At 45.4% G+C, this 24,533-nt stretch overlaps 1 protein-coding gene and 1 long non-coding RNA gene across 2 annotated transcripts in view; one reads left to right on the top strand and one right to left on the bottom strand.

Annotated features, from left to right (window-relative positions):
• LOC138371301 (probable flavin-containing monoamine oxidase A) overlaps window positions 1-17,173 on the top strand; it is a 26,489-nt gene extending 9,316 nt beyond the window's left edge. The window contains exon 7 of the mRNA XM_069336087.1: window positions 17,057-17,173. Within this exon, the coding sequence (XP_069192188.1) occupies window positions 17,057-17,173 (117 nt within the window). The remainder of the gene's footprint in view (window positions 1-17,056) is intronic.
• Window positions 17,174-18,260: 1,087 nt separating this feature from the next.
• LOC138371282 (uncharacterized) overlaps window positions 18,261-24,533 on the bottom strand; it is a 28,086-nt gene continuing 21,813 nt past the window's right edge. The window contains exon 3 of the long non-coding RNA XR_011230388.1: window positions 18,261-18,393. This is a non-coding gene — a long non-coding RNA (uncharacterized lncRNA). The remainder of the gene's footprint in view (window positions 18,394-24,533) is intronic.

The raw sequence follows: 24,533 nt of genomic DNA, 5'->3' as shown, positions 1-24,533 counted from the left end.
CTGACACCCCACACCTGTTGAGGTGTTGCAGCCGCCATCATCCCTCACTTCCCGGAACCCGCCTCACCAGGGCAGCACCCTCTCTGTCTCTCTCCCTCTCTCTCTCTCTCTCTTTCTCTGTCTCTCTGTCTCTCTGTCTCTCTGTCTTTCTCTGTCTCTCTGTCTCTCTCTCTCTCTCTCTCTCTCTCTCTCTCTCTCTCTCTCTCTCTCTCTCTCTCTCTCTCTCTCTCTCTCTTCTCCAGGTGCACCTCGCCCACATCTGCTCTCTCTTGTCATGCTTAGTACACACACACACACACACACACACACACACACACACACACACACACACACACACACACACACACACACACACACACACACACATATATATATATATATATATATATATATATATATATATATATATATATATATATATATATATATATATATATATATATATATATATATATATATATAAAAAGTTACACCACAAAGTTACACCACGCCTTGGAACCTCACACATTATCTCTGGTATTTATTTTTTTTCCGTTTCCATATAAGCTCCGGGATCCGGGCAGGGCAACGAAGGGAAATACCTGACGATAGTCTTTGTTAAACAGTGTTGTTAGGTGGCCGGGGTCAGGGGGAGGTGCTCACCTAGTTGTGCTTGCGGGGGTTGAGCTCTGGCTCTTTGGCTCCGGCTCTCAACTGTCAATCAACTGGTGTACAGGTTCCTGAGCCTACTGGGCTGTATCATATCAATATTTGAAACTGTGTATGGAGTCAGCCTCCACCACATCACTGCCTAATGCATTCCATTTAGTTAACTATTCTTAACACTGAAAAAGTTCTTGCTGACGTCCCTGTGGCTCATTTAGGTACTCAAGTTTCCACCTGTGTCCCCTTGTTCGCGTACCACCCGTGCTAAATACTTTATCTTCATCTACCCTGTCAATTCCTGAGAATTTTATAGGTGGTGATCACGTCTCTCCTTACTTCTCTGTCTTTGTGTCGTGAGGTTTAGTTCCAGTAATCTTTCCTCGTAGCTCATACCCTTCAGCTCGGGGACTAGCCTAATAGAATACCTCTGAGAGGGTGATCTAGGTGAAAGGGGTTTTTGTAGGAGGGGCTCTGGGCGGGCTCTGTGATCGGGGTGAGGACAGAGGTACTGGGTGATGGTGAGTGGGGGGGGGGGGGGGGGAGAGGGGAACTGGGGACAGAGAGAACGAAGAACGACTACAGTCTCCGTGGTGTAGTGGTAAGACACTCACCTGGCGTTCCGCGAGCGCTATGTCATGGGTTCGTATCCTGGCCGGGGAGGATTTACTGGGCGCAATTCCTTAACTGTAGCCTCTGTTTAACGCAACAGTAAAATGTGTACTTGGATGAAAAAACGATTCTTCGCGGCAGGGGATCGTATTCCAGGGACCATAGGATTAAGGACTTGCCCGAAACGCTACGCGTACTAGTGGCTCTACAAGAATGTAACAACTCTTGTATATATCTCAAAAAAGAAAAAAAAAAGAAAAGAGGAAATCAGACGGTAGAGAGAGAGAACTCTCTGTAGGAAGGGACAAGAACACTAGACGGGAGAAAGGAGTTACAGATAACAGCTTACATTCATGGTTGCACAACTACGGCATCCAGAGCCTATACCACCCGACAGCTGTCTAATCCAACACAGTAATGTGGACAGAATACTGCGACTTACAAATTAACATAAAGATTATAAAAAAAAATTAACAGGAATCGCAACTGACATTTATGACGTATTTAAAAAGGTGTGTTTAGACTCACACTCGGAACCTGCTGAAAAGGTTGCCCTCAACCCTGTTACCTAGCAGTAAATAGGTACCTGGGAGTTAGTCAGCTGTCACGGGCTGCTTCCTGGGGGTGGAGGCCTGGTCGAGGACCGGGCCGCGGGGACACTAAAGCCCCGAAATCATCTCAAGATAACCTCAAGATAACCTCAACCCTGTTCAAGAAGGTAGGCATGATGATTGAAGTTTAAGTGTTCTAAGTCTAGTCAGTCAAGGAGTTTGGCATTTGGGTGCACAGCAAGAGGTAAACAAAGGAGCCGTGACGGTTCTTGCCACTTTCTTGAATCCTAGAATGAAGAGAAGGGGAAGGAAACTATCAGGATAAAGCGCCAAGCCATCACGACTATATAGCACTTGGAAGGGGTTAGGATAAGGATTTGGGATGGGACGAAATGAATGAAAAGGTTTTTGGAACGATATCAGCTGTCTTCCATGTACCCGGGTTCTTGGCCTTTTTTGATAACGGATAAGACTCTTGCTGTTATCGCCGTAGTATTTCAGCAGAGGCGATACAATTGACTTGAGAATGGTCCAGGACGGACCGAAACGTCGTCGTCCCTTCACCTTCTAGTGTGTGGTCTGGTCAACCAATTTCAGCAGAGACCATAGGGGGAACAGGGGAGCAGCAGCGTAGGACTGCTGCAAGACGCTGCCATAAAAGATAAGATAAGATAAGTCACTAAGATAAGGTTGACGGCGGCTGTGCTGCACTTTCCCTTCTGTGTTGAGTACACTTGTTTTCTCCTCAAGTTGTGTGTTTGTATCCGTCTTCTAACTTGATCTAATGCTTTCACTCGTGTTGTCCAGTTCGTTCACTTGGGTCTAAGAAGTGAACTCTAACTCTCTCATTTCGTATTGACTTTAGACTTTTAATTGATTTTTAACTTGTCCAAGCTCGTTACCTTAAGTACTCAAGGTAACTTCAAGGTAAGGTACTTCATGTGTCCAGATGTAGCCGTGGAGCTGACCCTTGGCCATTCAACAAGTGTGTCCCGTAGCGTAGCAGTCGGCGCTCTCTGCTCGCACCCGAAATTTTTGGGGGTTCGATTACAGGGCATCTTTTCTTACACCTGGCAGTAAATATGGGTTGCATCCTGGAGAAGATCGGTCGTTGGCTTTGGGAGACCTCGCTAAGTCTAACAGGCTTTCAGCCCCCGATAATTAGAAACCTGACAGTCAGCTTTAACTCTCGTAGCTACAAGCTCTACACTTAAAATGATGAAGTAAATACAATTATCTGAAAGAGCTTTGTGCATAAATAATCTATGTAACTATGGACCAGATGCCAAACCAATTAAGATGCCAAACACTCTTCCTCGTATTTCTCCAAAAGGTAACCTAGATTACGCTGGTCAAGGTTAAATAGTTGATGGGCAGAACAGTGACTTGTGTGAGGGATTGAACAATGTGGCGCATCAAAGGCTGGCTCAGTCAACAGCAGCACACGCGACCACTGGTGAGTAGAGAAGAATATCTCTGGCCGTGAGACACAATGATGTGGGTCGCAGTCACCACACTCAGAACACACTGTATTCAGGCGATGAGTCACAATAACGTGGCTGAAGTATGTTGACCAGACCACACACTAGGTGGTGAAGGGACGACGACGTTTCGGTCCGTCCTGGACCATTCTCAAGTCCATTGTGGCACAAACGACTTGAGAATGGTTCAGGACGGACCGAAACGTCATCGTCCCTTCATTTTCTAGTGTGTGGATTGGTCAACACTTTATTCATCCCACACAAACTGAAAGATGACTTGGGTGAAATACCCCAGCAGTAGTTGAAGCATCATAAGATGCCTCATTGGTACGGAGATAATATAACATCCTTTTCAAGGCCACTAAGAGATGTAAATACAAGTAAATTCAGGTAGCTACAAAATTTTACGTCATGATAAACTGCCCTAGTTAACCCCACACCAGCGTTAACATGTAACCCCCGAAGGAACTCTTACTTATCTTCAAGTCGACACCACAACCAAGTCAAGCCTGGCCTCGGGCCGGGCTTGGGGGAGTAGAAGAACTCCCAGAACCCCATCAACCAGGTATCAACCAGGTATCAACCCCTCCCTCCCCCCTATTCCCCCCCCCCCACTTGTTACCGTTCTTATCCCCTCCTCCGCCCAACCTTGACCCAAGACGTAAGCCTCATGACCTCTGACCCCAGGTACCTCAGTGACGCCCCCTTTAACATGACTTTCCTTCGCATTTTGCAACTCTGGGAAACAACCTCATTATAAAAGTGTAATTGCCCTCCGTCGCTGTACGGTTGTGAGGTAATCTACTTGTTCCGCCCCAACACCGCTTTGTTTTACCAGCATTCTTACGGAAACTGTCAACCTAGAACCGTCAGTTTAATCTTGGGATCCTCGGCAATTTTGTAGTTCAACCTCCCGTGACCTGTTGAAGACCCGTGAGATTTACCCAAACGTTCTATATTTTTGTATCGTTATTAATGTCTGCAGACGAGGAGTCACAATAACGTGGCTGAAATATGTTGACCACACACACTCATTCAGCACCGATCCTGTGCCAGGTAAGTCCACTACGGGCTCACCATAGCCCGTGCTACTTGCCCCGCTCCTGTGCCAGGTAAGTCCACTACGGGCTCACCATAGCCCGTGCTACTTGCCCCGCTCCTGTGCCAGGTAAGTTCACTACGGGCTCACCATAGCCCGTGCTACTTGCCCCGCTCCTGTGCCAGGTAAGTCCACTACGGGCTCACCATAGCCCGTGCTACTTGCCCCGCTCCTGTGCCAGGTAAGTCCACTACGGGCTCACCATAGCCCGTGCTACTTGGAACTTGTTCCGAGTAACTGAATCTATAACAACAACAACATCTGCCGTCACGCAGGGTGCAGTCGCACCTCCACAGATCTCCAGTATCAGCTCTTGATACTGGTAATGGCTCAAAAGGGCCACCACTTACGGGCTATTCATGCCCGTGCCACCTTTTGGGTGGCTTAATCTTCATCAATCAATCAATCATGTTGACCAGACCACACACTAGAAAGTGAAGGGACGACGACGTTTCGGTCCGTCCTGGACCATTCTTAAGTCGATTGTGTTATTAAGGTTTGCTGTATCCCAATGCTCTTCTCTGTCGAGAAAATCAAACCAGGAAACTACTTGTGTAAAGGAGGAACTGTAGATGTTTATCTCTCAGAATGTTTGGTAATATGTTTATTGTTTGTGATGTGTATCTATGTATGTATTAACACGATGTACTGAACGGGGTGAGAATAGCTTGAGCTACCTCATCCCTTTGTGTGTATTTTACCTCAATAAACTTAGTTCAATTTCAATTTAAATTTCAAAAACCAGGAACTCGTGTTACGAAATCTTTTTCATCATACCCGGATAACGTGCGGCGTCCCGTCACCGCTCTGGGTGACCTCGGGCCGTCTTAAAGCATTCCACCTCCTTTTTGGATCCTTTTGACCATGTCGTAGCCACGTCGCGTCTGGGATGCTCTCGGACGTAGGTTCGAATCCTCGTCACGACCCTTGTGGACTTGTTCAGAAGACTTGTGTGTGTGTGTTCCACACCTACAAAACAACCACACGGCGAAACTTTACAACCAACACGTCCTGCTCTCTCAAGTTACATTATATAGATTTAGAATCAACTTTACACAAGGAAAATATAGAATATGGGTTCGAGGCTCGCATATAAATCATATCGGATTGAACATATACTTTTTTGTGGCCATTGTTGCCAGTCCAAAATAAATAACACAATCATTCACAGGTTTGCCAGTTATACACTATCATACACACAATTACTGAGTCACTACACTACCATACACACAGTTGCCTGAATCATACACTACCATACACTGGGTTACTGAGTCACTACACTACCACACGCACAGTTGCCTGAGTCATACACTACCATACACTGGGTTACTGAGTCACTACACTACCATACACTGGGTTACTGAGTCACTACACTACCACACACACAGTTGCCTGAGTCATACACTACCATACACTGGGTTACTGAGTCACTACACTACCACACACACAGTTGCCTGAATCATACACTACCATACACTGGGTTACTGAGTCACTACACTACCACACACACAGTTGCCTGAATCATACACTACCATACACTGGGTTACTGAGTCACTGCACTACCACACACACACAGTTGCCTGAGTCATACACTACCATACACTGGGCTGTCAGTCAGAGAGACGGGAGCGGCTCCAGCCGGGCGTGTAACTGTAGCAAACACCACAAACTATAAACAGCCGGCGCCCGGGTAAACACCAGTAAACAGCCCCACTACAGTACTAATGGCGCCCGCCTGCACCACCACCACTACACCCTCATACAGCCCGCCAGGCTCCACGGACACTACATCACCTTCCTCCATCATCTCCGTCGAGTGATCCGCCTGGCAAATAGGGTTGCTTAGCCGCCTCCCTCCCTGTCTGTCTGTTTGTTTGTCTGTTTACTCACCTAGTTGTGCTTGCGGGGGTTGAGCTCTGGGTCTTTGGTTCCGCCTCTCAACTGTCAATCAACTGATGTACAGGTTCCTGAGCCTACTGGGCTCTTATCATATCTACACTTGAAACTGTGTATGGAGTCAGCCTCCACCACATCACTTCCTAATGCATTCCATTTGTCAACTATTCTGACACAAAAAATCTTTCTAATGTCTCTATGGCTCATTTGGGCACTCAATTTCCACGTGTGTCCCCTAGTGCGTGTGCCCCTTGTGTTAAATAATCTGTCTTTATCCTATCAATACCTTTGATAATCTTGTATGTGGTGATCATGTCCCCCTAACTCTCCTGACTTCCAGCGAAATGAGGTTTAATTCCCGTAGTCTCTCCTCGTAGCTCATACCCCACAGTTCGGGTACTAGTCTGGTGGCAAACCTTTGAACCTTCTCCAGTTTAGTCTTATCCTTGACGAGATATGGACTCCATGCTGGAGCCGCATACTCCAGGATTAGTCTGACATACGTGGTATACAAAGTTTTGAATGATTCCTTACACAAGTTTCTAAATGCCGTTCTTATGTTGGCCAACCTGGCATATGCCGCTGATATGAGCTTCAGGGGACAGGTCTGGCGTGATATCAACCCCAGGTCTTTCTCTCTCTCTCTCTGATTCTTCAAGAATTACATCTCCCAAACGATACCTTGTATCTGGCCTCTTGCTTCCTACACCTATCTTCATTACATTACATTTGCTTGGGTTAAACTCTAACAACCATTTGTTCGACCATCCCTTCAGTTTGTCCAGGTCTTCTTGAAGCCTCTGGCTATCCTCCTCAGGTGTTTGCCTGTGCCACAGGTTCCATTAGTGGAGAGGCGTGCGTACAGGCATGCGTGAGGTACCTCGATTCCGCAATGCACACGCACACCAGCCAGCTGAACAATACACCGTCACACAATGCTTGCCCCATTGTCTCCTGACCTCCAGTACCTCCGTTTTTTCACCCCTCTTGAGAAAATTCACAGCTGCAATGCTCCTGTACCCCATCAAGTTACATCAGTTCCAAACTTGTCAAGGCGCCGTCAGCTCCAAACTTGTCAAGGCGTCGTCAGTTCCAAACTTGTCAAGGCGTCGTCAGCTCCAAACTTGTCAAGGCGTCGTCAGTTCCAAACTTGTCAAGGCGCCGTCAGTTCGAAAATTGTCAAGGCGCCGTCAGTTCCAAACTTGTCAAGGCGCCGTCAGTTCGAAAATTGTCAAGGCGCCGTCAGTTCCAAACTTGTCAAGGCGTCGTCAGTTCCAAACTTGTCAAGGCGCCGTCAGTTCCAAACTTGCCAAGGCGCCGTCAACCCGCAGCTGGAGCCGAGCACTTGGCAGGCGGTATAAATGGGTCATCAACAGCTTACTGTTACAACGGTTCTAGTTGCCAACGCCAGGAATCACCGCCCGCGACTCTCTCCCTCCTTCACAAGGGGGCGAGTTAAGCCCGTTAATTCATCTTGGCACCTCCCGCAGCTTCCTCGAGAGCACCCAGGTGTATAAAACAGGAGAATATGCAATGCAGCTGGTGTTCTTAGGCAGCAGGTGAATCCAGGAGGCCAGGTACCCACCACGGTACCGTAAGACCGGACCGCCTCCCAGGTTCATAGCCTCGGGCGCGTTCCAAGCAGCAATCAGAATCTGATTTCGGCCCAAGTAAGCACGCCTGATATACGATATATATACTTGTTTGTCTTGTATTATTGGTCAATTCATGATATTTTATCTTCAACCCGCGCAATTACTTTATACTTATACTCTTAAAAGTACTCTTGAAAAGTCTAAAAAGTACAGCAAAATAAAACAAAAGAATCAAGGCGCATCGCACTGGAAGTCTCTCACATTTGCCGCACAAAGTTGGTGACTGAGTGTTCTCTCTCTCTCTCTGACAGTGTACTTGTGTACTGCATGTACTCAGTGTACTGTACTCAGGCCGCTAACGAGGCCTCTGGCAGCACTAAACATCACGGGGGCGCTCGACGCCATTCCGACACGTCCGCCGGTATATACTTGTCGGAGGCCACGTCCATCACCTCAGCGCTCCACCCTACCTATCCTGCCTCTTTCTCACCTCCTTACGCCTCCATATTGTGGCAATAAGCTACATACACGCCCGAGGAATTGTTGTAGTTTCAGATTTAGCTACTCAGAACGAAGTGTCCATGTAGCACGGGCTATGGTGAGCCCGTAACGCCCGAGGAGGTGGGAGGAGCCGGATAGGTACGTCAAGTCATGAGTGGGAAATGTTTACAGTTATCCGGCTCTCTGGAGACTGGTGGGAGGGTTGCCACACGCTCCCACGCTCCTCAACTCTTGCCTCTCCACCAATTCCATATTTGTCCATATAGATAATTTTATTTTATTCAAACATTTATATTTGTGGATATAAATTGATTGATGGTGTGAAGAAAGCTGTAGAAATGCCACTCATTTCATTGCAAGTTGGGCGAGTTACCAGCATATATAAGCCTGATCTAACTGAATCAATTTAATGCAGTTCCAGGAATATTGCATTTATTAATGCTATATATTAATGCTATCGAACGATAATTTAATATTTACAAACGAAGCAGTCACACACACACACACTGACAGACAGACACAACAGACACAGACAGAGAGTGCGAGCAAGAATAATCTTACCTTACAGTCGAATTTAATTCTATTACACAATTATTTTTTGTTACGAATTGTTTCAATGGCATATCCAGAGAGCTTAACAGTGATGACTATTTCACCAACCCGCCTGCGTTATCTTGAGGTTATCTTGAGATGATTTCGGGGCTTTAGTGTCCCCGCGGCCCGGTCCTCGACCAGGCCTACACCCCCAGGAAGCAGCCCGTGACAGCTGACTAACACCCAGGTACCTATTTTACTGCTAGGTAACAGGGGCATAGGGTGAAAGAAACTCTGCCCATTGTTTCTCGCCGGCGCCTAGGATCGAACCCAGGACCACAGGATCACAAGTCCAACGGGCTGTCCGCTCGGTTAGGAAGGTTAAACAGACACATAATGAGTTCAGCAACGGAATCCCCAGTGTTCTTTTAGCTAAGTAGTTACGATGATAAACTACTTACTGCTAATTAACTAATTACGAAACCACCTTGTTACATTAGTAATAATTAGTGTTGTACTAATTATATTCCTGACAAACTAGTTACAGTATCTTCTTGAGGTTATCTTGAGATGATTTCGGGCCTTAGCGTCCCCGCGGCCCGGTCCTCGACCAGGCCAAATTTTTGTTACCCCCCCCACCCCAGGAAGCAGCCCGTAGCAGCTGTCTAACTCCCAGGTACCTGTTTACTGCTAGATGAACAGGGCCATCAAGGTGAAAGAAACATTTTGCCCATTTGTCTCCGCCTCCATCGGGGATCGAACCCGGAACCTCAGGACTACGAATCCGAAGCGCTGTCCACCCAGCTGTCAGGCGCCTATGGTGGTTTAGTGTCTCACCTTGAGGCCACAGAGGCAGAGTTTCTTTCACCCTATGCCCCTGTTACCTAGCAGTAAAATAGGTACCTGGGTGTTAGTCAGCTGTCACGGGCTGCTTCCTGGGGGTAGAGGCCTGGTCGAGGACCGGGCCGCGGGGACACTAAAAAGCCCCGAAATCATCTCAAGATAACCTCAAGATAACACACCCTAACCCCCCTCCTCCCTCGCCTTGGACTCGCCCTCGTGTCTCAATGTTTCTCACCCTGACCCCACACACACACACACACACAAGTTCCTCACACTCGTCCCATTCACACTAAAGTTGCGTGTATAGTAACGCGTGTTGAGGGCGCCAAACTGCCAGAGACTTGGGGTTAAATTTCCAAAGCGCCTTGACAATTATGTACGTCCGTGGCCCCTGCATGACTGTACAGCGACACTCTGGCGGCAAAAGTTCACAATTCAAGTTTTTATTCGGGTAAGAGTGCATACATAGATGAAGAATTACAACCATAATGTTGGATTTATAGATAGAGCTAGTACATACAATACCTAAAGCCACTAGTACGCATAGCGTTTCGGGCAGGCGGAAGCCTAATTACAAGAAGCCTAAGTTTCGGTTAGGAGGCTTAAGTACACACACACACACACACACAAGCTTCAAAAGCAAAATGCACATATAATGTGAGCTGGGTTGGGCTTAAGGTCGTCGCAATAGCTTACTGACAAGCCAGTAAATATGCTTTAGTCCGTTGACCAGACCACACACTAGAAGGTGAAGGGACGACGACGTTTCGGTCCGTCCTGGACCATTCTCAAGTCGATTGAGAATGGTCCTATTGTTTAGTCCCTTCCTCCACTTTCAAAACCCTTCCTCTCATCTCCTCACCCTGTTCCTACCCTATCTACGATCATCTTCCCCCTTCCCTTCTACCCCTCTTCCCCACCCCACCCCCCTCCCTGTGTCCCAGAAGTCCAAGGGTTCAACAACCTGTAAGACTACATTCACCCCTCTACTAGCCTCCCTTCCCCCCCCCTCCCACTACCTTACTCAAGGCACCATCCTCTCTGCTCAAGTGGAAAATACTTTCAGGTAAGATACACGCATTGGTACAGTACGCCTTTTTGGGGCTAATGAGAATCTGCGTCAATATGGCGGTGATTTGATTGTTGCCGCCGGAGGAGGCTAGTTTATTGTGCACTCCATACTCATCCAGGGGGCGGTAGCGTAAATGGGTTGATGTTGGTCCGTATGCTTTGGTCCGGGTGTACCTGTGTATAGGTTCAGTTGGTCAGCGATGCCTCTACTTGCTGCTGCCACATATACAACAACTGCCCATTTTCTATCTCATCAACAACTACCCATTTTGTATCTCAACAACAACTACCCATTTTCTATCTCAACAACAACTAACCATTTTCTATCTCAACAACAACTAACCATTTTCTATCTCAACAACAACTACCCATTTTCTATCTCAACAACAACTAACCATTTTCTATCTCGAACAACAACTATCCATTTTCGATCTCATCAACAACTACCCATTTTCTATCTCAAAAACAGATACCCGTTTTCTGTCCCAACAACAACAACTGCCCTTCTTCTGTCTTTCAAACCCTCGCTCTTCAAATAATGTCTACCTCTACTGTCTCCTCCACCACCATGTCTCAGGAGGCAGATCTACCGAGCTACAAAAAAAAAATAAAGATTGGAGGGACTGTAACAATGCAATCCGCTATAATGAACAGTTTTGAAAAAATTGGAATATAGCCTACAGTTAAGGAACACATGTACGTAGACATTTAAGTATGATAACGCCACAATGTTACTTTTTTCTAATACAGCCATGTATAAATATATACGTTTATGTATATTTCAGTCTGGAGGTTGAGGCGGGGTGGGGGTTATTTACAAGACCATATCTTGAGAGGCCATAGAAAGGAATTCGGTCCTTTCTCTTCACGACTAGAGCTCTCTCTCTTTCCCTATCTCCCTTCTTTCCATTCAAGACCCATTCCCTTGAATTCGTAGGTATAGTTCTACCTACCTTTTAATACAAGTTCTCCCCCCCCCACCCTTCCCCCTTGCATTTCACAACCAGCTCATCATCCCCCCCGCCTCAACATCAATGCTCCTCCCTACCCATCTTCACAAGCAGAGGACAGGTTGTGGATGAGAGCCCTTCACAACATTCCATCCACACCCTTTGAGGCTCGATTGGCAGGTGGGTCTGGGATGGAGTAAGCAAAAGGAGAGGTGGTGGGGAGATATTATGGTGGTTGATACCTGGTTGATGAGGTTCTGGGAGTTTTTCTACTCCCCAAGCCCGGCCCGAGGCCAGGCTTGACTTGTGAGAGTTTGGTCCACTAGGCTGGGTGCTATTGAACTGACCAAGAGTATAGGGATGGTTCACATAGGCTTGGCCTTGCCTATGAACACTCCCTCGCCTTGTCACTTCTCCCTCCATCTACCTTACCTCTCCCCGACACGCCTTAAGCCCTTCCTTACAGCTTGCCCAAATTATAGCCATCCTTGCCCATTATCTCCCTTGCCCACCACCTCCTCCCTTGCCCACCACCAGCTCCCTCGCCCATCTCCCCTACCACCGCCTTACCTGCCTAAGGCACCGGTTCAGTAGCACCAGCCAGCGCTCCTGGGCGTCGCCCTCTAGTGATAAATCATCTTGGAATGCGAGGCTTGTTGCGACCATTATCTCAGGTCTTTCAGTAGGGGTCTAGTGCGAGGTAATTAAATCCTTAATAAGGAGACACACACACCTTGCGAGTACACAAGACGTGGAAGAATAGACGAGGATAAGTAGGAAAAATAAGAGGAGAAGAGGAGGAGGAAGAAGACAAACGGATGTTAACGACGCCGAAAGAGAAAAGGAAAAAAAAGATAGAAGAATTAAACAAAAGAACAGAGCAAGACGCACAGTGAGTACACGTGACACAAGTGTCTCCAGCACACACAAGAGACAAACTCCGGCACTCCAAGACACCGTGGCCAAGGTCGAGCTCTTCAGTAGGGGAGATCACGCCCTTGTTTCACTTCTTGCAGGAAATGCAGAGTGATAAACAACCAGCATCTGGGGCGCCCCAGCGGCTTCTTTTGTGCGCGACCTTCACGCTTCTATTTGTCTCCTTGACTGCCGGTACTGTATTGAACTCTCTCGTGTGTGTGTGTGTGTGTGTGTGTGTGTGTGTGTGTGTGTGTGTGTGTGTGTGTGTGTGTGTGTGTGTGTGTGTGTGTGTGTGTGTGTGTGTATGTGTGTGTGTGTGTGTGTGTGTGTGTGTGTGTGTGTGTGTGTGTGTGTGTGTGTGTGTATGTGTGTGTGTGTGTGTGTGTGTACTTACCTAATTGTACTTACCTAATTGTGCTTGCGGGGGTTGAGCTCTGGCTCTTTGGTCCCGCCTCTCAACCGTCAATCAACTGGTGTACAGATTCCTGAGCCTATTGGGCTCTATCATATCTACATTTGAAACTGTGAATGGAGTCAGCCTCCACCACATCACTTCCTAATGCATTCCATTTGCTAACTACTCTGACACTGAAAAAGTTCTTTCTAACGTCTCTGTGGCTCATTTGGGTACTCAGCTTCCACCTGTGTCCCCTTGTTCGCGTCCCACCAGTGTTGAAAAGTTCGTCCTTGTTTACCCGGTCGATTCCCCTGAGGATTTTGTAGGTTGTGATCATGTCCCCCCTTACTCTTCTGTCTTCCAGTGTCGTGAGGTGCATTTCCCGCAGCCTTTCCTCATAACTCATGCCTCTTAGTTCTGGGACTAGTCTAGTAGCATACCTTTGGACTTTTTCCAGCTTCGTCTTGTGCTTGACAAGGTACGGGCTCCATGCTGGGGCCGCATACTCCAGGATTGGTCTTACATATGTGGTGTACAAGATTCTGAATGATTCCTTACACAGGTTCCTGAACGCCGTTCTGATGTTAGCCAGCCTCGCATATGCCGCAGACGTTATTCTCTTTATGTGGGCTTCAGGAGACAGGTTTGGTGTGATATCAACTCCTAGATCTTTCTCTCTGTCTGTTTCATTAAGTACTTCATCTCCTATTCTGTATCCTGTGCCTGGCCTCCTGTTTCCACTGCCTAGTTTCATTACTTTGCATTTACTCGGGTTGAACTTCAACAGCCATTTGTTGGACCATTCACTCAGTCTATCCAGGTCATCTTGTAGCCTCCTACTATCATCCTCTGTTTCAATCCTCCTCATAATTTTTGCATCGTCGGCAAACATTGAGAGGAACGAATCTATACCCTCTGGGAGATCATTTACATATACCAGAAACAGTATAGGTCCAAGGACTGACCCCTGCGGGACTCCACTTGTGACGTCTCGCCAATCTGAGACCTCACCCCTCACACAGACTCGTTGTCTCCTGTTGCTTAGGTATTCCTCTATCCACCGGAGTACCTTCCCTCTCACTCCAGCCTGCATCTCCAACTTTCGCACTAGCCTCTTGTGGGGCACTGTATCAAAGGCTTTCTGACAATCAAGGCTTACCCTTCCATTTATCTTTCTTTCTTTCTTTCTTTTTCTTTCCCTTGTTTTCTCTTACGACCCCTTTCTTATTCCTATTCATTCAATCATTGCTCATTCATTCAATCATTTCTCTTACGACCCCTTTCTTATTCCTATTCATTCAATTCATTCAATCATTCAATCAAGGCTTTCTGTGTGTGTGTGTGTGTGTGTGTGTGTGTGTGTGTGTGTGTGTGTGTGTGTGTGTGTGTGTGTGTGTGTGTGTGTGTGTGTGTGTGTACTCACCTAGTTGTGTTTGCGGGGGTTGAGCTCTGGCTCTTTGGTCCCGCCTCTCAACCGTCAATCAACAGGTGTACAGGGTCCTGAGCCTATTGGGCTCTATCATATCTACATTTGAAACTGTGTATGGAGTCAGCCTCCGCCACCTCACTTCCTAATGCATTCCATTTGTCAACCACTCCAAGGTTGACACTCCAACTTGTCAACCACTCCAAGGTTGACACTCCAACTTGTCAACCACTCCAAGGTTGACACAAGACACTAAAAAAGTTCTTTCTAATATCTCTGTGGCTCATTTGGGCGCTCAGTTTCCACCTGTGTCCCTATATATGTATGTTGACCAAACCACATACTAGAAAGCGAAGGGACGACAACGTTTCGGTCCATCTTGGATCATTTGTCAAGTCGATTGTGATATGAGGGATGTTGTTGTTGTTTAAGATTCAGCTTCTGGGAACAAAAAGTTCCAAGTAGCACGGGCTATGGTGAGCCCGTAGTGAACTTACCTGGCACAATAGAGAGGGGCTGTAACTGCGTACCTTGAGGGAAGGAGCCGAAGGCAATAAATAGGCAAAAGTGAGTTGAAGAGAAGGAAATCTTAAGAGGAAGAAAAAGCAAGGCAAAAGGTACGAAAGGTGTACTAAAGGAATCCCCCTTTATTACACCTTAGCCCTTCACAACATTCTATTCACACCCTTTGAGGCTCTAATAGGAATAAGAAAGGGGTCGTAAGAGAAAACAAGGGAAAGAAAAAGAAAGAAAGAAAGAAAGATAAATGGAAGGGTAAGCTCATGTTAGAAAGTTTAGAACACCTGAGCATATACTGTGAAAGGGAAGAGTTAATAGCAACAGAGCCAGGACTCTGGCTGTCAAATCCAAACCCGAATGAAATACTCGAGAACTAAAACATTAATATGATTAAACAAAAAATATTACGAAACAACACAGAGCGTTGTTGAACAGCGATAAGGAACGAGAGCAAGAAAGACTTGATAAATCCGAAGTGAAAAATATGTCCATAACGTTAAGGAGGAAAGCAAGTGCAGAAGATCAAACTAGCGTTAAATGACACGATAGAAAAGACAATGAAAGAAAAGAGAGAAAGCGATGCCCATTGAAAGCAGAAGGAAGAAGCAGGGAGGAATGTTGGAGAACGTGACCAGGGTACAGCAGCAGTAGAGAGTATAACATACACATTTATAAAAGGGAAAGTAAAGGAAATGACGGCTAGTAAAGATCAGGGAGGCAATAGCTCGGAGGAAATGAGAGAACCTCAGCCACAAGTTCAATTCAAGTTCAACATAAAACAGACTTAGAGGAGACCCTGCTGGAGTGACACTATTTAAGCAACGGGTAGAAAGCAGTGACTGAGAGTGGGACGGGTTTGTCTACACCGTCCAAGGTCCTTCTACAACAAAACATTTTCACTTGGTGGTCACAGCCTCGCCCTAGACGACGCCCAGACTTTGAAAACTGAAGGGTGAGGCTCCTCATATGATCGTCTCAGATCAGCGTCAAACTCTTGGGAAATGTTACCAAATCGATATTTATCATACTGTATGTGCTCACATGTGTGTCCTTGTGGGAGTCGAAATTCACTTCAAGGAACCCACCTCTCAGTCACCAGTCGATTCGTATACAAGTATCCAATTCTTTGGGTTATATCATGTCAATATTTCCTCTATTTTTTTAGTCTTCTCATAATGAGTAAGAGGAAAACTCCATGCTGGCGCCGAATACGTCAGCGCCTGTCTGATGCTTGCTGTATTAATGAGTCCACTGACGATAAATAGTTAAGCGGGGTCCAAGAACTGGAGCTTGACTCACCACAAACACGTTTGGACACACACACACACACACACAAGGATAACAGCATCATGTACGGCATTTCGATTTAATTTAAACAGTTTCCGCCTTACCGGCTCGTCCAGCGCTCAGTCCTGCGCACCTCTACCCACTCTTGAGTCTCCTTACTCAACACTATACACCTACACTCACCTACAACACAATCATACATCCATAAAGAAACCCACCCGCCCACCTACCCACCCAGAAACATCACCCACGTACCTGCATGAAACGTGCCTAACCCACTAATCAAAGACTCCCACTTTCCCACCATAGAATACACACAAACACACCAACCCATCCACCCAGGAACCTACCCACCCACGTACCTTTCAACCCACCCACCTACCCACACAGGAACCCACACCCAGGTACCCGAGAAACTTTCACATAGCCTTGACCACTCCCCAGAGGTGGTGGGGGGTGGGGGGGGGGGTCGCCGAGACTGTAACCCAACTTAACATTACAGTCACGACAATCACACAAGAAATGTTAACTGTCTTCATGTTCTCTCTCAAGACACTGTTGCACACATTTTACCCTTATCACATATTTTGGCCTAATAATATGAGCATTGTAATACTAGCGGCAGTTTTAATACCACTCATAGAACCTGGATCATATATGGAGTGGGTTGTAGAGTTTTGCGTTCGAAGCCTCACCTGAGGTGAGGTATGACTTGTAATAACTTGGCCCAACAGGCTGTTGTTTTGGCCCGCTTGCCCTTTAGTTCCCACTACAATCCTCGTCAAAGTAGTGCCACAGCAGACTCCCAGGCTGTTGTGGCTCTCCCGATGACGGCTCGCAAGAGGTGGTAAGTAAGGTGGCGTGTGGGCGGAGGATGTGGCCAGAGGCGTTAGGCAGACGAATATCTCGTGTGTGATTTTCTCCTTTCACCGAGGCTTGCGTGGGTGGGTGCGTGGATGTGTGTCTTGGTGCGTGCGTGGGTGCGTGTGGCTGGGTGCGTGTGCTTGAGTGCGTGCACGCTGGTAATAGAGCCACTACATCGTCTCCCACTACCCAGTATGGCGCCGCAAGCACAATACCCTCCAGCACATAACCTTGCTCAACATTCCCCATCACACTACTCCGTCATTTAAAAATATTTACAAAATACACGTAAATATTGACTACAATTACACCGCGTAATAACTTTTGTTCCAGGGCAGTGTTATTTACTAAACGGCAATGCTTCCAAAATACAGAGAACTATTAATATAGGAATATTAATATAGGATAGGAATCGACTTGAGAATGGTCCAGGACGGACCGAAACGTCGTCGTCCCTTCACCTTCTAGTGTGTGGTCTGGTCAACATACTTTAGCCACGTTATTGTGACTCATCGCCTGCACAGAGAAATATTATTCCCCCACAAACGTTGCTTCTGTAACCACTGGAACTTGTTGGATGAAAGTGTAAGTCGTAGATCAAAGGAAGCCTCACCAAGCTATTTTTCCAGCTTCTTTACACCTCAAAATGGCCTCTGCTTCTGCTACAGTGTGACCCAGTCTGTTCCAGGCGATTGGAATCACCTGTGATTATACTTAGGGCATAAGAAAATATAAACAACACTTATCCAGAAACAAACATTGTGTTACATTGTGTTATTTACAACGTGTATTTAAAGTGCACTACTTCTGTCGATTAACAATACACTGTAAAGCTTCCTTCTCCTTGACACGACTGTGCCAGGCAAGGTAACAGCGCACAAACGCCTCTTGTATAGCTTGTTTTCTCTTTGCTAAAAGTGCACAGAGTTGGGATAGGATTGATTAGGTTATGCTAGGCTAGATTAGGTTATGCTAGGATATATTAGGTTATGCTAGGATATATTAGGTTATGCTAGGCTAGATTGGGTTATGCTAGGCTAGTTTAGGTTAAGGTTAGGTTTAGGTTAAGATTAGGTTTAGGTTATGGTTAGGTTAAGGTTAGGTAGGTTTCAGTACAAGATCAAAACACGTTGGTGAACTATTTTATGTTAGAAATGACCTGTATCCGCCTGTACTTACCGTCTGGGCAGTGGAAGAGGTCATCGTTCTGTCAAAGACAAAATCAAACAATTAATATCTTGATAATACTAGATATAAATTACTTAAAACACCACCAACGAGATATGATTACATAATAATACCAATACCAAATTATGCTTTACGATATGTAATTATTAAAATGTTTTACCCAGAATACTAATAAGTTTATTCTTCTAAATAATGACTAGTAAAAACACACTAGTCACCGGAGTAATATTTACACACACTTAAGATCTACAAGCGCCATTATCATTTTGAAAAACGGCTATAATGAATTAATCGATGTCCTCAATCATCCGAAATGAACGGACGTGTACATCCGGCACTGCTAGATAATTTACTGTTACGAAAGAGAGGTGAAAGTTTCGTGTTGTGATCTTCAACGCATTTCAATTTAAGCTCAAGCAGGAATGCACTTAATACCGTTTTATGATCAATGCCAAACTTTCTTGCTGTGATAAACGGCATGCATTTACTACAAACGCCTTATGCAGTTTTTATTTATAGGTACTCACCTATTTGTGCTTGCGGGGGTTGAGCTTTGGTTCTTTGGTTCCGCCTCTCAACTGTCAATCAACTGGTGTACAGATTCCTGAGTCTACTGGGCTCTATCATATCTACATTTGAAACTGTGTATGGAGTCAGCCTCCACCACATCACTGCCTAATGCATTCCGTCTGTTAGTGTGTGTGTGCGTATGTGTGTGTGTGTGTGTGTGTGTGTGTGTGTGTGTGTGTGTGTGTGTGTGTGTGTGTGTGTGTGTGTGTGTGTGTGTGTGTGTGTGTGTGTGTGTGTGTATTCACCTAGTAGTGCTTGAGGGGGTTGAGCTCTGCTCTTTCGGCCCGCCTCTCAACTGTCAATCAACTGTTTCTAACTACTACTACTATTTTTTCCACATCACACACACACACCAGGAAGCAGCCCGTGACAGCTGACTAACTCCCAGGTACCTATTTACTGCTAGATAACAGATAACAGGGGCATAGGGTGAAAGAAACTCTGCCCAATGTTTCTCGCCGGCGTCCGGGATCGAACCCGGGACCACAGGATCACATGTCCAGCGTGCTGTCCGCTCGGTCGGCCCCTTGTGTGTGTGTGTGTGTGTAATTACCTAAGTGTAGTTACAGGATGAGAGCTACGCTCGTGGTGTCCCGTCTTCCCAGAACTCTTTGTCATATAACGCTTTGAAACTACTGACGGTCTTGGCCTCCACCACCTTCTCACCTAACTTGTTCCAACCGTCTACCACTGTTTGCGAAAGTGAATTTCTTTCCCTTTGTGTGTGTGTGTGTGTACTCACCTAATTGTACTCATCTAATTGTGCTTGCGGGGGTTGAGCTCTGGCTCTTTGGTCCCGCCTCTCAACCGTCAATCAACTGGTGTACAGGTTCCTGAGCCTATTGGGCTCTATCATATCTACATTTGAAACTGTGTATGGAGTCAGCCTCCACCACATCACTTCCTAATGCATTCCATTTACTAACTACTCTGACACTGCTAGACACACACACTGTGTGTGTGTGTGTGTGTGTGTGTGTGTGTGTGTGTGTGTGTGTGTGTGTGTGTGTGTGTGTGTGTGTGTGTGTGTGTGTGTGTGTGTGTGACAGAGAGAGAGCGCTCATTCGTAAAATCTTGACCTTCATTAAGAAAAAAATAACCACCTGTGTATCAATCACACGAAAAATCAAAAATAAAATAAACCAGTAAATAAACTAGTGAGCCATAAACTAGTAAAGAGAAGAGGGGGAGTGGTGGGAGGGGAGGGGGGGAATAGATGACATACACGATACAGGTTATATTGTAGTGAGCCTTGAAGGGTTGGAGGGGAGTCACGTTCCGCCAGCAGCCCTGGCCTTTTATTGAACCTAGCCTCTAATGATTCTATAACATCTAGGTCACTTTACGTTCAAAGTGTTTATGAAAAGGATCAGTTTTCTCATAAAGTATAACTGCAGGTTAAAGTAACGTGGTCAAATATTTGTCTTCGCAATTAATTAAGGCTACGGCAGTAATTTACTGACCAGCCCGCCAGTATGCCTCAGTCCTGAACGTAGTTCATACCTAAACTGAACTCTTAAAAAAGAATGTACTGTATATACAAGAATACGCGGAATAATTCTCCAGATGTATATATACCAGAGATCAGTACCGCCAACCATACTTAACCAGACTACAGATAAGAGCAAGACCACCCACTCACGGCCTTTGGTGGGTAACACCTCGCTGATCTTTACAGCATTTAATATCATAAATAACCTCACGCTTAACGAGGTTCCTTTGTATATGTGGCTGTATCGACGTCACGAGGTCACGTGACTTTGTTTACATCGCCATTTATGGACTAATTTATTCATTGATTTATTAGAAAGTACAATAGTTTTTGCATAACTTTGCTGCGCAAATGCAATAAACTTATTTAGTACAGGAGTTGATTACAAATTTATTAACATGAATTAAGTGACAAATTAGGGACTAACTTCGGTGCTAATTTTTACTATTTAATAAAATAAATAGTCAAATTCTTTACTTCATTAAGAAGTGCCACATTTACACACAGAAATCACAATAACGTGATGCATCAAATGAACAAATCCACAAGGGCCGTGACGAGGATTCGAACCTGATTCGATTAAGGCAGCGTAGGGGACGCAGGTTCGAATCCTCATCACGGCCCTTGTGGATTTGTTCAAGTGTCATATTTGTTTTCATCTAAATGGCGTGTGTGCGCATCGTGTTAAACGGACTCTGGGGAATGTCAGAGATACAGCCAGTTCTTATTATTATTAACATCTTTATTGACAAAATTAATTAAAATTTTGCCTAATCTGAGGATTTTGATAGTCTTATTAAATTGAGGATAATGCTAGTATTCACTGTCACGCAGGACAGAGGGTCATACATAAGACAATAGGTCTAAGCAGCCAGTTCTTGTAGTAAGTTCATGGGGGTCTATTACATAACCGAGAAAGAAATTTAAGCAAGCGCAGACTAATGTATAGTGTGAATGTTTATCATGCTCAGGAATTTGAACAAAGGGGCTGCATGTTGCCTGAAAACATAAGTTTGTTCTGAGAATTTATTTAGTCTGGGTGATGATGGGTGTTATAGGAATACATTAGTGAGCAATATAGTGTGTAAACAGTAGAGGGGAAGCATAGTATATGAATTTTGATAGTGTATGTATATGACTGTCGATGTTAGATCTGTTGCCAATACAAAGGCATAGAAATTTTATATTTTTTATATACTCTTAACCATCATATTATGTATTTAAACTTTTATTTAATTAAATGACTTGTCTCAAACTCAAATGTAATTAGTCTTTATATGTAAAGTGTGAGCTTGACATCCTTTAGTAGAATTTTGTTAAATCATTGTTTACTATATCATGTATGGCGTGGGTTGGGTTAAAGATGAAGGCAGTGTCATCAGCAGATATTTCAAAAGATTTCAAAAGGTTAGAAGCATTGGCAGATAGATCATGGCATCAATGAGGAGATAGATGGCAGAGCTGTTCGTATGCTGCCTTGAGTTACTGTGTAGGTAGTGAAGTTTTTTGGAGGGTTTCAATAGCATACAATGTCAGTTGTGAAAGATAGGCTATCTCGGTGATTCTGGCGTTGACATTGATCTTATCTTGAGATGATTTCGTTTTTTTTTAGTGTCCCTGCGGCCCGGTCCTCGACCAGGCCTCCACCCCCAGGAAGCAGCCCGTGACAGCTGACTAACACCCAGGTACCTATTTTACTGCTAGGTAACAGGAGCATAGGGTGAAAGAAACTCTGCCCATTGCTTCTCGCCGGCGCCTGGGATCGAACCCAGGACCACAGGATCACAAGTCCCGCGTGCTGTCCACTCGGCCGATTGGCTCCCGATAAAAGGAGAAAATCGACTCCGACTCCTGATAAAAGGAGAACATTCTGGTGTTGACAACGATACAAGGAAAAGATTTTGGCGTTGACAACAATAAAAGGAGAAGAATGGCCGAATTTGCTACCCATCCCCGCTAAAAGGTGTTGACTCAAACAAGCTCCAATATTGTGATATAAGAGGCTACACCCACACCCAGGAATATATTATTTTGTTTTTACTGTGTTAAATCGTCGATTGTCGGTGTAGGCAATATCTGTCTGATTGTACACAAAACAAAACAGGTTTCCATTGGAGCAATCAACGAAAATTAGAAACTCATGAGACTGATTTAAAGTACATACTTTATATAGCAAACATTTCAAATACAAAACTAAACAAGTGCGAAATAAAGACACGCCAAGAAATTGTCGACAATTGTCAACACTTTAGCTACCATATCGTATCATCAACAGATGATCGTATCATCAACAGATGATCGTATCAACAACAGATGATCGTATCATCAACAGATGATCGTATCATCAACAGATGATCGTATCAACAACAGATGATCGTATCATCAACAGATGATCGTATCATCAACAGATGATCGTATCAACAACAGATGATCGTATCAACAACAGATGATCGTATCAACAACAGATGATCGTATCATCAACAGATGATCGTATCAACAACAGATGATCGTATCATCAACAGATGATCGTATCATCAACAGATGATCGTATCAACAACAGATGATCGTATCAACAACAGATGATCGTATCATCAACAGATGATCCTAACTTAAAAGGCCATCTTCATAAAATAGGAACGAAAATGAAAAGACCTTCAAGGTTCCATCATTTTGTAATTATGTAAATTAGGGATAAATAATTAAAATTAGCTGGCCATTGTTTACAGAAATTACTTGTTAAAGAGAGAGAGAGAGAGAGAGAGAGAGAGAGAGAGAGAGAGAGAGAGAGAGAGAGAGAGAGAGAGAGAGAGAGAGAGAGAGACCAAAGAAGTTCCATAGTTAGAAAGTTTCCACATTCTTACGAGGGACTTCCCTAGCCTAGTGATTACGAGCAAATCAAACAAGATGTCATACCATAGATTACTGAAAGATAATACAACGCTGAAAATGTACTGTTTATAAATTATTACAAGAGATAAACCATTAATGAAGGAATATCCTACCGTCGACATATGGAGTTTGTCAGATACATTTAAGGAGAGAAACTATGTCAGCAGAATTCCACAGTATGTATCAATGTTAAATGTTGAGAGAGAGAGATCTGGGCATAAGTCAGGTGGCTTCAGACACAGGAAGTATTGGCCAGGACGTGTGTGTGCTCGGGGCGGGTGTCGAGTGCCCTTCACTAGGCTGCCAGAACAAAGGTCTCCCACCCACGGCCCTCATGCATGTCCCACCTCCACACTCACAATCACCTGCCCTCTCCTTCACTCCAGTCACAGTCACCTGCCCTCTCCTTCACTCCAGTCACAGTCACCTGCCCTCTGGTTGAAGATATCACATTACCCAGCTGCCATAACCACACTGAGGACAATCGTCATACACTTGTATTTGCCAATAAAAGTGTAGCTGTCTGGTCGTGAGTTGAGGCCCAGTTCAACTCTGGGAAAAGAATACAATATCAAGTTTACTTCATGTTCGGTAGAAGGGACCGAGGCTCTGAAATGACACTTGTCGGAAGACGACCTCTTGAAGTGATGGGTGAGTCAGGGTGACCGAGTAGGGAGATGGACAGGTGGGTGACTCAGGGTGACCGAACAAGGAGAATGGACAGGTGGGTGACTCAGGGTGACCGAACAGGGGGAATGGACAGGTGGGTGAGTCAGGGTGATCGAACAGGGGGAGATGCACTCGCTCCCACTCACAAGTCGCCCACCACTCTAGAGACGAACACTGAACCTGGCCACTGTCGGTTTCACAATATACAATGTGTCCACTAAACTGGTGGTGCTAATAGTGATAAAGTAAGCTAAAAGGTGTTCACCTCGCCAGAGCAGACACCGCTAGTGGAGCCGCAGGTGGGAAGCACAGTCAGTAGTGTAGGGAACGACGGTGAGGGAGAAGCCGTGGAAGGACGGTGAGGAATGATGGAGAAGAGACGGTGGGGATTGAGGTGGTGGAGAAGGTTGCTGGGGGATGAGGGGTCTCATGTTATTGTCACAGTACTGTTATTCTTTTGTGGCTAACGGTTGATAATTGATATAATTGAACTAATGTGGGCTAATTGCTTGGGATTTTATTGTTGTGATGGGTACCAC

This window comes from Procambarus clarkii, chromosome 35, assembly GCF_040958095.1.
Source record: "Procambarus clarkii isolate CNS0578487 chromosome 35, FALCON_Pclarkii_2.0, whole genome shotgun sequence".
Classification (NCBI taxonomy): domain Eukaryota; kingdom Metazoa; phylum Arthropoda; class Malacostraca; order Decapoda; family Cambaridae; genus Procambarus; species Procambarus clarkii.
This window is presented reverse-complemented; position numbering and strand designations above follow the sequence as displayed.